At 30.5% G+C, this 15,324-nt stretch overlaps 6 protein-coding genes across 6 annotated transcripts; 2 read left to right on the top strand and 4 right to left on the bottom strand.

Moving 5' to 3' along the window:
* Nucleotides 1-20: 20 nt before the first annotated feature.
* Nucleotides 21-740, bottom strand: GO595_005451 (undecaprenyl diphosphate synthase family protein; the record flags this gene model as incomplete). Its single annotated transcript, XM_067918695.1, has 1 exon — nucleotides 21-740. One exon carries the CDS (start codon nucleotides 738-740, stop codon nucleotides 21-23), a length of 720 nt encoding a protein of 239 aa, XP_067774401.1.
* Nucleotides 741-2,528: 1,788 nt separating this feature from the next.
* GO595_005450 (uncharacterized protein) lies at nucleotides 2,529-4,427 on the bottom strand (the record flags this gene model as incomplete). Its single annotated transcript, XM_067918694.1, has 1 exon — nucleotides 2,529-4,427. The coding sequence occupies one exon, from the start codon at nucleotides 4,425-4,427 to the stop codon at nucleotides 2,529-2,531; it is 1,899 nt and encodes a 632-aa protein (XP_067774400.1).
* A 4,008-nt stretch (nucleotides 4,428-8,435) lies between these two features.
* GO595_005449 (RuvB-like 2) lies at nucleotides 8,436-9,791 on the bottom strand (the record flags this gene model as incomplete). Its single annotated transcript, XM_067918693.1, has 1 exon — nucleotides 8,436-9,791. One exon carries the CDS (start codon nucleotides 9,789-9,791, stop codon nucleotides 8,436-8,438), a length of 1,356 nt encoding a protein of 451 aa, XP_067774399.1.
* Nucleotides 9,792-12,230: 2,439 nt separating this feature from the next.
* On the top strand, nucleotides 12,231-12,569 carry GO595_005448 (redox-active protein; the record flags this gene model as incomplete). The annotated part of the gene is made up of 1 exon (XM_067918692.1): nucleotides 12,231-12,569. One exon carries the CDS (start codon nucleotides 12,231-12,233, stop codon nucleotides 12,567-12,569), a length of 339 nt encoding a protein of 112 aa, XP_067774398.1.
* A 1,135-nt stretch (nucleotides 12,570-13,704) lies between these two features.
* Nucleotides 13,705-14,355, bottom strand: GO595_005447 (ribosomal protein S3; the record flags this gene model as incomplete). The annotated part of the gene is made up of 1 exon (XM_067918691.1): nucleotides 13,705-14,355. The coding sequence occupies one exon, from the start codon at nucleotides 14,353-14,355 to the stop codon at nucleotides 13,705-13,707; it is 651 nt and encodes a 216-aa protein (XP_067774397.1).
* A 76-nt stretch (nucleotides 14,356-14,431) lies between these two features.
* GO595_005446 (uncharacterized protein) lies at nucleotides 14,432-15,217 on the top strand (the record flags this gene model as incomplete). Its single annotated transcript, XM_067918690.1, has 1 exon — nucleotides 14,432-15,217. One exon carries the CDS (start codon nucleotides 14,432-14,434, stop codon nucleotides 15,215-15,217), a length of 786 nt encoding a protein of 261 aa, XP_067774396.1.
* Between the last annotated feature and the right edge of the window lie 107 nt (nucleotides 15,218-15,324).

Raw genomic sequence — 15,324 nt, 5'->3', positions numbered from 1 at the left:
CAAATCACACAAGTGACGCTTTACGGCAAAAGATTGCGCAATTGATATTCAATCAAAATTTTGAAAAGTGTAAACAACGATAGCTCTGGCCAAAGTTGATTGGTGATGTAAATCGGAGTGTTTGAGCACTGCATGAGCAGAAAGTTCGACATTCTGGAGACGCCACTCGTACGGATCAATAGGTCAGGCTTCTTTGGGAGCTGTAGGCGAGAAAAGACTTCGTCATATGTAGGATCTGTACCATCTTCAAAACATTTGTCACGTGCATGTTCAATTTCATCATGAGATGTGTAACAAGCACAAATGTTAAGAATGAATTCTGGATTTTTTGGTGATATATCATTTAATCTTCGAATTTGTTCTAAAACGCGTTCATCCATTAATTCAATTTGACCAATGAAATTGATTTTACAATTGTGTTTGTGAAGAATATCTGGTTGATCTGCAATTTCTTTGAAAGTTTCCACTGCCAAATCCATTAATTGATTTACTTCGCTTTTGCTTCGATTAAAATTAAGAAGAGAAAATGCATATACTGTTAGCATCTTAACGCCATGAAGTTTAGAGAGCCATTCTATAATCTGTTTTAATTTCTTTGCTCCTTCCTTATGGCCTTTTCCAACACTATCAAGCATCATTTTACGTGCGTACCGTCTGTTGCCGTCCATAATTATAGCAATGTGTTCTGGAACTTCCCCTGAATCTAAAATGTTCAAAAGGAGTTGTTCCAACCAAACCATCTTTTATTTGACCAAATATCGGCTTTCATGTCACATGTCGCAACCACTAACGGCCGTCTGACACCAAATGGCAATTTTACTTTATTGTACAATAAAATCTACAATGATATATTAGATTCATGAGAGTTTAAAAATTTGGTTTTAATAAAACAAGAATTTAGTGAGGTATTATTATTTTAAATTGTCCAATTTATTAATTATAGACTCATTCAAAATTCATTTTCCTCCTAGAACAATCCCTTCTATGTTTGTTGCTCTAACGAGATTTCTTCACTACTGAGTTTTGTTTGATGGACTGGCTCTTTTCCTGTTTGTGACTTAACATTTTCTCCCTTAGCTTTCTTGAATGTGAAATTCTTCAAAAAAATCGTATATATTTAGCTTTCATGTTAGGGTTATAATGAGTTTCTCTTAATAACAACATATGATGTAACATTACCAACACGTGCATGATTCAAACTTTTTCCCCTTTATTAATTTAACTATTTCCATTTGGCCTTTTTTAGATGCATACATAAGTTCTGTTTTATTTAAAGTAAATTATGTCCAAATATTGTTTTGAAACATTAAATTATTGAAACAAACTTTAAACAAAACAAATAAATATCTTTAGCGTTAACATCCACTCCTTCTCTTTCAAGAAGTAATTTAACTATTTCTATCTGAGTTTCTTCAGTTGCATAAATAAGCGCCGTATAAAATAAAATAAATGATTTCCAAATAATATTTAGAATTCAAAAATTATTAAAATAAATATGGAATCAATCTAATAAATATTTTTAGCATTAACATCGATTCATTTTTGCTCAATAAGTAATTTAACTATTTCTCAATGACTATTTTTAGATGCTTTTATAAAGGTTTCAAAAGATCTAAATAAACTTTAAACATATTTTTGATATAATATTAAAATTAAAAAAAATATAATAAGTGAAATAAACGTTATATAAGGGAAATAATTTTCTTTCGCATATATATCAATCTTTTTATTTCCAAGAATGTTTAAAACAAGTTAATAAAACAATTAAATTTTTTTGCATTAACTATTTCTATATTACCATTTTTAGATGCCACGAAAAGTGCCGTTTCAAGTATTATTTTGAAATACCAAAATATTAAAATAAACAATAAATAAAAAACAACAAAATGTTTGTTGTGTTTATATTAACTTTATTTTTTTTCAGTATATATTTAACAAGTTCAATATTTCCAGATTCGGCAGAATAAACAATAATATCTTTTGGAATTCCATTTTCCTTTCGAAAATATTTGATGAGGAACAAATATTCCCGATTTTTACTGCTTGAATGATAGATTTTTTGAAAACCATTCCTTCCTCAATCAAAAATGATAAAATTTCATAATATAAAAAACATAAATTTCCCAAACCTTTCTAAATCTCATAAATTTTTTGTATTATCTTTATAATAATTGTCAAGTTTATTTTCATAAATATAACGAAAGATATCATTTCGGTGAAATTGAATTGCTGCTTCACGTATATATTCAAATCTTGAATGTTTTTGTTCACATAAATAAATAATTTCTTCATTTCTTCATACAAAAAAGCACTAAAAAAATGTTTACACATCTCACATGTAATGGGCCACCTGGTCCACGGTTTGTCTCTACATGAGAACTCTATTTTTCATCATCCTGAATAGAAAAAACTATTTTCCCCTGAAGAGCAATACCGTCGTTTGGAAAGTTCTTCTTACACTTCATTACATCTTTCACAAACACAAAACATATCATTACAATGTCACATGAGACGACATCCAAATAACGTTATTTACTTATTTTTTGCACTATTTCGTTGACTGTTTTTCCTTCTCTGTTCATAATTTCCAGCAAGTCATTTCTCGCTTTTATCTCATGCAGCCACACGTCTGCCTTTTTATGCCTTAACAACTGGAATATCACCGGGTCTTCGCCTTCATTTTCAGCAAAAGACAAATCGCCGCCATTACAAATTAATTCATCGATTGAATATATCAAATTTCTTCTTAAGAAGTTATGTATCAATGATTCCCCATCAAATCTCATTGAAGGCTGCGCGAATTTCAACATTTTGTTACCGAAGAAAGTTGCGCTAAATAGAATTTGTATCTTTTCGTCGTTATTTAACTTCATAAATACATCGTCGAGTTCATACGACGTTTCATGTTCACGTTGAAAGTATTCTATTAAAGAAGGACATATTCCGACTTTGAACTCTATAAATAATGGAGTCGAATCCCAACCAGGAACACAAGTTTGTACTGCCTTAATAACATCGATGTCATCACGTAATTCAGGTCTAACATTTAGAAATGCGTGAATTATTTCGCGATAAGTAGCAGCGGTATTATTATCTGACGCTTCGATTGTCCAAATCAAACATTGTTTAGGATCATCCATCTCTTTAACTATTTGTTCGATTTGATATTGTGTTACTGACGTTTGTACTATTTCTATTATTAAATCTTGTGTTATTAAATCATTGACTTTTAACCCATATTTAATCATTTGTCTGATGATGTTAAAATGTGACTTGGAATTATCATAATATTCTTTTGGGGAATGTGGATATCGTTCAAATAAATGTTGTTCTTCGATAAATGAATCGGAGATTTTGTTGCAATGTGATAATAAATATAAAAACAAATCACTCCCTTCAATATCAAATTCTTTCGAAAAGAATTTGCCATTAAAATTAGTGACGTCTTTGTTATATGGTGCAAAATGATCAGGAGAAATATATTGAAGAAGTTCCCCACATTCTTTGGGAGTAAGTTCAATAACATCTAACAATGGACCACAAGTTGTGAAGTTCCCTTTTTGCATGAGATAATTGAAGGCTTCTTTTTCCCGTCCTTTCACAAGAAATGTAATACATTTCCAACAATAAGAACGTGATATATCTTCAAGGGAAAGAGTGGGAACAGTTACGTTGTTATCATACGCATATTTAATGATGTTAACTGAGTTCGATTTGGCTAATTTTTGAAATTGGTCTAATGGAATTTCACTTGTCCCATACTCTTTGATATATGATTCAACGGCATCACAGGTAAGAATCATCGGTCTGATGATGTTTCGATGAATTTCATCGGGATAAGTATCATATATAAAATCAATAATTTGTGATTTCTTACATTTGGCAGCTGCCTCAGCAACTTTAGTAAAGGTAGAAGTGTCAAGGTTACCAAAATTAGTGATTTCTGCAAGGAATTTGAAGCAATCAATGTTTCCATTTTGGGCACAATTAAGAATTGGGATCGAAAAATGCCCTTTTTCAAAGGTTACACCATTGGTGTACATGTACTTAAGAATTTCTATTGAGCCACTAGATGCAGCTGCTGATTGAAATGATTGATGAGGATCATTAAAAATAATATTTTGACAATACTTTTTGATGAAATCTAGGGAGCCACTTCTTAAAGCATATTCAGCATCATCGTTTGTAAAATTATATCCAAGTTTTTGTATTTGTTCCAAACATTTTTCAGCTTTAAAGCAAAATGCATAGCTTCCAATGGAAATGTAAAAATGTGATTCAGGGTGAACATAAACTTTTCCAAGTTTATTGATATCATCGATTTCATTTTCTTTTATTAAACTAACTAATGCCTCATAATTATCTTTCTTTATTGCATCTTCAAATGGGATGTTGAACTCTCTGCTGTTTTTCTTTTTGATCCACATGGATGAAAATGAACTGCTCGAACAGTTAACTTTTTGAGACAATTGTAAAGAAAAATTGAGAAATTAACCGCTGTTCCTCCAATTTTTTCTAATGCGGAAATTATTTTTCCCTGTGATTTAACTCATTCGACACATTTCTTTTCATAAAAAAATTTAATATAAAACGAAATATTAATTTTTTAAAAATATATTATGTTAAGCCTCTTTAAACAAAACGTGATGGAAATAATAAACAACAAAACCATTCCAAGCTAGTATTATAACGAATGCAATTGCACTGTCAAGAATATCTGTCCTTAGCCTCGTTCCAAATGCATCGCTTTCCGCGCCTGTTAATACAGTTGGAATTACAACGCCTTCAGTGCCGCCATCAGAACTATCTCTGTTGCCCCAATGCGTTTTCATCCAGTTAAACTTTTCTAATCTTAGTGCAAATCGAAGATAAAGATATAAATTTACAACTAATAAAACACAGCCTCTAATTCCAGGAATAGCACTGGATTGAACATCTTCATCATATATTTCATGCTGTGAGATGTAAATAATGAAATAAATTGAACAAAATATAATTATTAACATTCCTGAAATTGGCACAAATAATGGTGGTAAGAAGCGAAATGTGTAAAAAAGCCATAGGCCAATTGAGCTGCTAAATAATGCACGTGAAAATGTTGATGTGCCTGAGAAAATTGATGACACAAAAAGAAATACAAAAAAGATTCCAACGATTATTGAGGCAATCCTCCAGACACCTACCTGACCATGTCCAAAAATACAGGCTAAAATTGCTATAATAGCTATGTCAAAAGATGGAGTTTGCCATTGTGATCGGTATGGAGAATAATCTAATCCATCCCATGTAACACAGATTGCTGGCTGTGGGAGTACCAGTTGCAACAATGAACAGATTACTTCTGTCATTGCAAATAAAAACATGAAATTAAGTAAATGAAATCTAGTATCTGTATAAAATCTTGACAGCTTTTGCTGAGTTCCTGATCCATAAAGTCTGAAAAATAGTGGCAAAATAATTAGAAGTTCAAAAAGAATCCAATTAAACGAGTCAAAATGAAATAAAAGTTGGAATGAAGAATAAATAGGTTGAAAAAATGAAATTGAAGATATGTGGCAAGAACTTATCCAATTATCGCTGATTCCATTTGTATAAACGAAATAAGAATTTCCCATCCTGATTTGGAGAAGACGTTTACTTAAAACTTTTTGAAATTACCATAGTTACTCAAAATGAGAGAAATTTAATCGTTTTTAGCACAATGTTTAGGTCAAAATTGACTGAGTGTGTTTGTTTATTATTTTAAATGAAGCATTTTATTTTAGTTTGTAAGCATTTTATAATATATGTTTATTTAATAATGTTGATGAAAAATGATGCTTGAATTAAAATATATTTTATTTCAATTCTTTTTGTAATTTAAGATTTTAGTGAGTATCTTTGGAATTTGTATTTGCGTTTAATGATGATGGACTTACGTCTCCATTAAATCCAAAATTAGTATTATTTTCATTAGTTTGAAATGATTTAACTCCATATCCATTAAATTCAAGATTAGCATCATTTTCATTCGTTTGAAATGATTTAACTCCAAATCCATTAAATCCAAAATTAGTATTATTTTCATTAGTTTGAAATGATTTATCAGAAATCGAATCAAGTTCAATATCTTTATGATTAGTTTCAATTCCTTTTTGTTCAAGAAGTAATTTAACTATTTCTATAAATCCTTTTGCAGTTGCACGTTGAAGCGCTGTATCAAACAACACAAATAATTTCCAAATATTATTTTGAAATATTAAATTATTAAAATAAATTTTAATAAAAACAAATAAATAGTTTTAGCATTAATATCAATTCCTTCTTGTTCAAGAAGTAATTTAACTATTTCTGTATGACCATTTTCAGATGCAATCATAAGTGCTGTCCAAAATAATTTGAAGAATTTTCAAATATTATTTTGAAATATAAAATTATTAAAATAAAATATAAACAAAATAAATAAACATTTTTAGCGTTAATATCAATTCCATTTTGCTGCAAAAGTAATTTAACTATTTCTGTATGACCACATCCAGAAGCAACTATAATTGCTGTGTTAAATAATTTAAATAATTTCCAAATATTGTTTTGAAATATTAAATTATTATAATAAATAATAAATAAATCAAATAAATATCTTTAGCATTAATATCAATTCCTTCTTGTTCAAGAAGTAATTTAACTATTTCTGTATAACCATATCCAGATGCAAACATAATTGCTGTTCTAAATATTTTAAATAATTTCCAAATATTATTTTGAATTTCCAAATTATTAAAATAAATATTAAGGAAAACAAATAAATATCTTTATCATTAATATCAATTCCTTTTTGTTCAAGAAGTAATTTAACTATTTCTGTATGACCATTATAAGATGCAAACATAAGTGCTTTCCAAAATAATTTATATAATTTCCAAATATTATTTTGAAATAATAAATTATTAAAATATATTATATACATTTAACTCCTAAATTTGCATTAATTACTTCGGCATGTGCAAACATGACTTTGTTTGTATTTATATTTTTTGTTTTTACTTTCTTTTCCAAAATTTATTTTAATCAAAAAAGCATTCATCAAAAAATCAAAGTTATTCCAATTTTATTGATTATATTTTTTGTTAATACAAAGCAATCATATGAAGCAGAGACAAAAATACTCACAATATCTGATTCAATGATCTTTAAAAAGAGTATATAAATGCTACAGAACGTGTTATAATTATTAATGTTGGAGAGCTTGTAAGTGATGTATTCAGAGAATGGCCTTTATTAACATCAGTAATAATTGGAGAATCAGTTGAAAATATAAATAGTGAAGCATTTGCATCATGTAAACATTATTTTAGTAATTTTCCTGTACATTATATTTTTCAATATTAATAATTGCATAAAAAGCAGAATAACATGTAATATATGATATGAACATATGAAATAAATTTCGTTTCAATATAAGAATAAAATGAGTTAAACATCGAAGGAGTAATAACATTTGTGAAAATAATTTTGGAAAGAACTATTTGTGTAATTGTTTGTGTATAAATCAAGGTTTGAATAGATGTTACAACAACATGTAATGATTCTGTAAATGTATTTGATTTAGTCAATGTATGTGTTAGTCAGACATATAAAGAACATTCTTCAACTAACACACATTTCGATACAGTAAGCGAATCAAATGTTGTATATTGATATAAATATGATGTTATCGCATATTGCTTATTTACATTAACAAAGGCATTCTAACTTATGTCAGTTGATGATTCATAACCTGTATAATAAATACATGTTAAATTATTACAACAAGAAAATGTATTATTTCCAATTGTTGTTGCATCTTTAATGAAATCTGTTGCTAAGCTTGAACATGAATAAAATCCATAATATGTAATTATAGTAACTGAAATTGTTATTACAAACCTATCATTAGAAATTCCAATTGGATAACATTTAATTATTGTATAATATTTATTATGAAGAATTCCAAAAGGATTTAAACCAATTGATGTTAACGATTTTTAAATTGTAATATTTATTAATGATAGCATAACAGAAATACAAAACATCCAATTGCTGTTACATTTTCTCATGAAAACTGTCGCTAATTAAAACATTAAAAAAATACATTATTTTCAACAGTTGTAACTTAACCTATTTCATTGATTTTAATTATTTACATGAATTAAAACATTTTATGTTATTTCCTCAGCACCACCCTCAATAATAACATATTCGGATTCATTTATAATTATTTCTTTCATCATATTCATTCGAATAAGTTATAGCAAGAGTTTTAGTTCGTAACATATAACTTACAGTAAAATATTGTGTCTCGAAACATGAAGAATCAGTCACATTATATTATAATGTTTAAACATAAATTTGTTTTCAAATTTTATAGATTTTACATTCACATCAAACAAAAGTGACAAAATTTTACGTTTAATTAATTAATCAGCAGTTATATATGTCGAACTTTGTGCCAAGAATTCCGACGATTGACTCTTATCGATGAACAAAGCAGCTGCCTTATTTACGTCGTCTGTCATCACTTCCTTATTTTTATGTCTTGCAGCAATCAACGACGAAGTTGTAATTAATTGCATTGCATATCTTAAAGATCTTAACTTCGCATAAACTGTTAATGTCTTTAATGCTTCTTTCGACATTGTCACGTCTTCTTCTTCACATCTTTTGATGAGAATCTTCTTTAACTCTTTTTCTGTATATGTGTTTGTTGGTATAATTAAAGTCCTTTGTAACATATCATAAGGAATTCCATGCGGTCCGATTTCATTTGTTCCGCGGACTTTAGTATTACCTCTATTACTTGCCATGATGATAATTGGCGCTGATGGACTTTCCATAGCTCTGTTAAGAAATGAGAAACATTCGATATCGAGCATATGGACTTCATCGATGAATAGAACGCCTGGAATAAGTTCGGCTCGCTTCTCGTCTTGCCATTGCTCGACTTGCTTGTCGACATGATCACGAATTTCCGGTTTGATTTCACCCGTGTCACCCGAAAAAAGTGCCAGGAAGCCTTGGTTTCGGGAATTGACAACATCAATCTCGTGGAGCGTAAGAGTGTGGACAGTCTCTTTCTTGGTTTTAAGTTCTCCATCTGGGGTGTGCACAAATTGCATTCGAGGACCTGTTGCATCAAAATCTTGCGCATGTGCAAATGAACGACCAAGTCGGGTCATATTACCTGTTGATGTGTCAATGGATATGACGTCACCTATTTCGATTTTGAGGCGTGTAATTTGATCAATCATACGTGGTCCTAAATCAAATACAGATTCCATATCAGTGGTCTTTAATGTGATGCTACCAGTACGTTGCGCTTTTTCCCCGGACGGTGGTTGGATTTCAATTTCTACAACTTCACCTTCACAAACTTCTGTAACTTCATGTATTTTGACACCAATCGATTGACGTAATGCTTGTGTAAGGGCTTCGGTTTTGTTCATTTCAAGTGAAAAAACTTCACTACCTGTAATAGATGTGAATGGTGTATCAGGACCAAGTGATTTGGATAATGCATGCGCTAACGCCGTTTTACCTGTCCCTGGTGGTCCAGCTAGAAGAATTACACGTCCTGCAATTTTCCCGCTTTTGATCATTCTTAAAACAACGCCTAAAGCTTTTCTTGCATTGTTTTGTCCAACAAGACCTTCCGAATCTTGACGTGGTGCCAATATATCTGAAAGACCTAAACCACGGATATGTGAATGTGCTCCAATACGTTCGAGTGGAGTGGGTGTAATATCAGTTTCTTGCTTGTTAATTGGTATCTCCATTTATAAATGGTCAGGTGGGACAATAAACGTTCTCCATAGAGTATACTCTAAATGGGGCCACCCCCAAATAACGATAGAAGTGTTTAATTAACAGTCACCTGAAAAATCCCTATGCGCCCCTGCTTTTTTGGATAAATAAAATACACAAAATCTCCAAAATTCTCAAACTTTAATAAAAACATTAACTAAAATTGCATTCTCAAAGTTTAATTAAAATATCAACTTGGCTATTTGTGTTTACGTTTTTTGGACCATGTGAATAATCTCAAGATCATGGCCAGTTTATCATTTTATAAATTTGTTAAAATATCACTAAGCTTAATTTCAATATGAAGTGGTAGTATGCATTATATTTTGAGTAAAAAAATATGGGTGGAAGGGGTTTCTTATGGATGGAAATTAATCCGTCGATCCCATTATGAAAAAATTTAGCGCAAAATTATATTTATTAAGGTATATATATACATTTGGTTTGATTTAATTAAGGTTCATTTTTTGTGATTTCTTTTCGCTTACATTGCTCTGATTAAACTATCCTTTATATTAAAAGCTCTATCAATTTATTTCTCTATTTGTTGGAATCATATCAACAACAACTGGCGGATTAATAATTCTTTTCTTTTTATTACACAAAGATGCGTTTACATATAATGTTTGACCTATATTTAATACTCCATATGCTTCATGAATATGTCCAAAAACAACTAACGATGGTTTAATTTTATCAATTTTATTTTTTAGAATTTTGGAACCAGCGCAGATGTTTTTATATGTACGATCAAGTATTTGATATGGGGGCCCATGAACAAGAAATATATCTGTATCAGCTTCAATCAAATCCATATATTTGAATCGGACTGACTCTGGATCTCTTCTATAGAATGACATGGATAAGGGAGATCCGAATATTTTGATTCCAAGAATTTTTGTATGCGAATTTTCAAGATAAATAATATTCGGATCATTAATTATATATGGAACAGTACTTACTACAGGCTTAAGGAATGGATTTGGATCATTTAGGATTTTTTCGCGTGGCAAAAATTCATGATTTCCTGCAATAAAAATTTTATATTGACAAGGAAGTGCTAAAAACCATTTTTGAAAAGAACGCAAATCATTTTCATGCAATTTGTTTGACATATCTCCTGCAAATAAAGCAATATCTCCTTCAATATTTGAAAATTCAGGTGGAATAGTATTGTATTTTCCATGTGTATCAGAATAGCATACAATCCTTATGGAATTTTCTGGTTTAGGAGTGGAAGGACATGATGGCATGGCCTTCCAAGGTTTATTTATAATATTCCTTTTGTTTTTCTTCAAAAATTTTTGAAATTTGTTCTCTTTGTAAAAAAAAGTGGCTGCTCCCAAAATGTTTTGCTTTTTTTGGGAAAGTTTAAAACAACATATCATATATTCAAAGTGATGAAGAATCTTTGGATTTAAACAAATCCTATCTGGCTTTAATTTTTTCAGGGACAATTTGATTATTATTTTTAATTAATTTAAAAAATCAAAGTGTTGAATCGTTGCTTTCTTTCCAAATCAGATGTTTTAATATCGTACAATATCTACTGAAAATATATCATACTTGACGAATACATAAGAAAATGTTTAAAATATGTTAAATAAAATGGTCATTTATTGTTTTTTCAAATGTTCTTTGTCTGGCTGCTGCTTGCTGAAGAGAAAAGCAAAGAAACATCCAACATATGAAGCAATTGCACTTGCAAGCTGTGACTTGTGGGTGATGGAGAAAGATAAACCAATGTATCCAAAAAGCAAAACAAAGCTTAGCACTCTTCTGATTGCAACTTCAATTTTGGATTCATGACGGAAATAAATTAATCCAATTGCTATTGCTGGGATAAAACCAAGAATGAATTTATAGTTGTAGTAATACATTGCTGTTAAATAAACCATTATACCGAATAAAGAACCATATGAAAGGTTCTTCTTTATTACAAATACTGGGAAAATTGAGAAAATTCCAATAGAAATGAAGGAGAATGTGAATAAAACTGCTGTTATTTTTTGTTGTTTTATCAATCCCATGGTAAGAATACATGCAATAAATGGAAGAATAGTAATTAGCAAGTTGAACTTGTTAGATTTCTGTCGAGCTGTGGGATGTATAGTTCTGTATTCGCATGCTACGCGCGGGAAAAATTCTATGATGAGATAAGAAGAAATTGCAAGAATTAATGGCTCTATGGTTACGCACGTTTTTGTATACAATTCGAATAATGGGTGTGACTCGATTGAATATATCATTCCTTTTATATATGCAATTGGGATAAATTTTTTAATATATTCCATCTTTAGAAATGAATATTAGGGCACCCCAATGTAACTCTATCAAATTTGTGTTAAATCAGATGAATGGCGCCATTCGGCCACAATTTCGGAGAACGTTAAAAGAAATTAAGTGCCTTTATGCTTTCGCATGGTTTAACATCTTGTTTTGCAAAAGTAAAAAAGCCTAACTGTGCCCAAAAAATATACATTGCACTTCAAGATGTTCTTTCATTTTCTGATGATGACATTGAGTATGTCGAACGTTTTGGAACTGGAAGGGCTCCAGGAGGACAATGTGGCGTTATTTACATTACAAAGACATTAATAAAAGAATCAGATTGGAAGGCAGCTGAAGAAGAATACAAAGCAAAGACAGGTTCACTAAAATGCAATGAAATTCGAAAGCTTGGAAAAATTTCATGTCAAAAATGCGCTGAGCTTGGCATAAGCATGATTAAAAAGTTTCGTAAGCTCTGATAAAATTTTAAATTTCTTCATTTTGTTTTGGAAAGCATTTTACTATTTAGACTATATAAATGAGTTAATGTGTAAGTAAGCTTTATGACTAGATTATATGTGATTATGTGTGAATTTCCGAACAAAAAAGTTCATTTTATTGGATTAACGGTTTTCGTGTACGTTAAGTAACATTCTTTTCAGAAAATTGTGAAAAATGAGGGTTCCCTATGACAAGAAAACATGATTGGTTTGAACCAAAAAGACACATTTTATCTAAATTTAAAAAAATCTCTTGCAACCATTACCTTTGCTAGTCGGCATAAGACAAATATTGATAAACTTCTTTTTATTATTGAAAAAATAGTCATATTTACATTAGAATCTAAAAAATTACCCACTCAACTTGCTCCTATTGGGCTTATATTATATGATGATCGTATGGTTGTGAATTATACATTTTTTGCAATTTTTTTAAAAAAGGATTTTAAATTCATTCAATCAATTTTTTTAGAACCAGCTTTTAAAGCAGCACCATTAACACAAAATGAGTTTGTTGCTTTGATTCAAAAGGGATTAATTTTTGGATCAAAATTCCATTGGCATCTCCATATTTATCCGCCATCTCCACCAACAAAAACAATTTTCAAACGTTTGAAAGGAGCAGAAATTGGTTCTTTCTTTTTACTGGCAAAATCAAACACACCCACACCTGATACATTTCCAAATCTAACAATTAATAAAGTATTTCAATATAACAAAGCTCCTTCAAATCCACTTGCAATGAATCGGAACGGTAAAGATCTGTCATCATTTCAAATGCCAATAGATCGCATACCAACACCAGGAAAATGTTGGCTTCTTTACAAGAATTAATTTTTTTTATATATAAACTAAATATTATCTTTGTCTTTTTATTTTTAGCTGTGTATTACGGGGAAAAAAACATTTTTTTTTCCTCATTTTTTTTTTTTGTTGATTAATATTAAAAAGCATAAGAATCGAATTACAATCTTTTTTGAATTGATGTTTCACTGATATTGACAAATAAAAGATAAAGAAAGAAAAAATTAAAAAAATTGAAATTAGCCAAAATTATTCCTTTTCCCTATTTTTGAAAATTTTACCATCAAAACTATGTAAAAGATTAATTTATTTAATCTTTGGCTTCGTGTACTTTGATGACATCTGGTTGTGGTTCACGTGGACCAGTGATGCCTTGTGGATCATGTGCCAACATAATGAGAACACGGATACCAACAACGGCTTGCTTCATTGGGATATGACCAACAGCCTTCAATACATACTTTTGTGATACATCACCACTCTTAACCATATAACCTTCACGGAATTTCATAGCAGCAGCACGAGCTGACCTCATCTTACCTGAGATAACAACTTCGCAACCACGTGCACCTGCATCCATGACAAAACGGATGATGGAATAAGCAGCACGACGAGCTGGGATACGATTGACAAGCTTGAAACGAAGTGATTCAAGTTGGTTGAGGGCAGAAAGACCACGGCGTTGGATACGATCGATGAAGATTTCAAGTTGATCATCCTTGATGTGCCATCTCTTTAAAACCATCATGCGGATTTCTTGGAGGCGGCGACCATTGTTATCAACAAAGAGTTTTGTGTTGGAGGCCTTGATGATGATTTCTGTACGGGATGGTGTTGTACGAACTTCGCAGCCACCATAACCATCAGCAGCTAATTCACGTGTGAAAAGTTCATTAAGTTCAGCATAGAAAAGACCTGTTTCGATGATACGGCGTACCTTTGTGCAGCGTTGTGCCTTCATTGCAAAAGGTCGACCAAACCGTTGTTAACCGTCGAAGCCGTTAACGACTGTTGATGACATTTGATGTGAAATATAAATGGAAGGCTTTGAAGTTTATACTCCTCCAACACCACCATTAAATTCAGGATCATTACTTAAATTACAATTTGATCCAAGATTACATGTCTCGTCTTCTGATGTTTTTGCATATGTTGAAGATGGATTAAAAGTTGAAGTTTTCGATATTCAATTAATCAAAAACTATTCTCTACAAACTACCGGGTCGGTTTTTGTTCACACAATTCAACCTGTTAAAAAAGTTCAGGTTCGAAGACTTAGAAACATGACTTTTAATAATCTTCCTGTTGAAATACATCTCTTCAAAAATTATGAAGAATATATTGAATCCTTCTCATTAGTTTCCAAACAAAAAATTTCGGAGTTATCTTTCCCGCCTTCTGAAGAAGAATCAATAGTATTTGTCAAAAATCCACAAAGTTCAAAAATACTCAAACAAATTACTAAATTTCCCAATTTCCTCAAGGCAGAGAAATTTGATCGTAATGGACAAGAAATCCATGCTTTAACATTTGAGAATTCCAATAGCGCATTTCGAGCTGCACGTCTTATCAAGAAAAAATTTAGTGTAGTTGCAGGAGCAATTGTTGTTCGCGACTCACGGCATGATTTAATGATAAAACGAGCTTTTTCTCCGAATCAAATAATTGCTCGAGCAAACTCATATGGAACAATAGACAAAACGAAACTCATCGATAACACACTTTATATTAGGTACCATGATCTGTTAGATGCACAAATAGCTTGCGCCCTAATTCCGTGTGAACTTTCTCCTTGTACATTTACCATATTTTCTGACTTTTGAATGTTTTAAAATGAAAATTGACATATCAATAAATGTGTTTATTTGTTTTTATAAGTTTATATATCAAAATATGAAATACAGAAAAATGTGATATTTTATAATGATTA

This window comes from Histomonas meleagridis (assembly GCF_020186115.1).
Source record: "Histomonas meleagridis strain 2922-C6/04-10x chromosome Unknown contig_34, whole genome shotgun sequence".
Classification (NCBI taxonomy): domain Eukaryota; phylum Parabasalia; order Tritrichomonadida; family Dientamoebidae; genus Histomonas; species Histomonas meleagridis.
The sequence above is the reverse complement of the archived record's forward strand: the minus strand, read 5'-3'. Positions and strand labels throughout refer to the sequence as shown.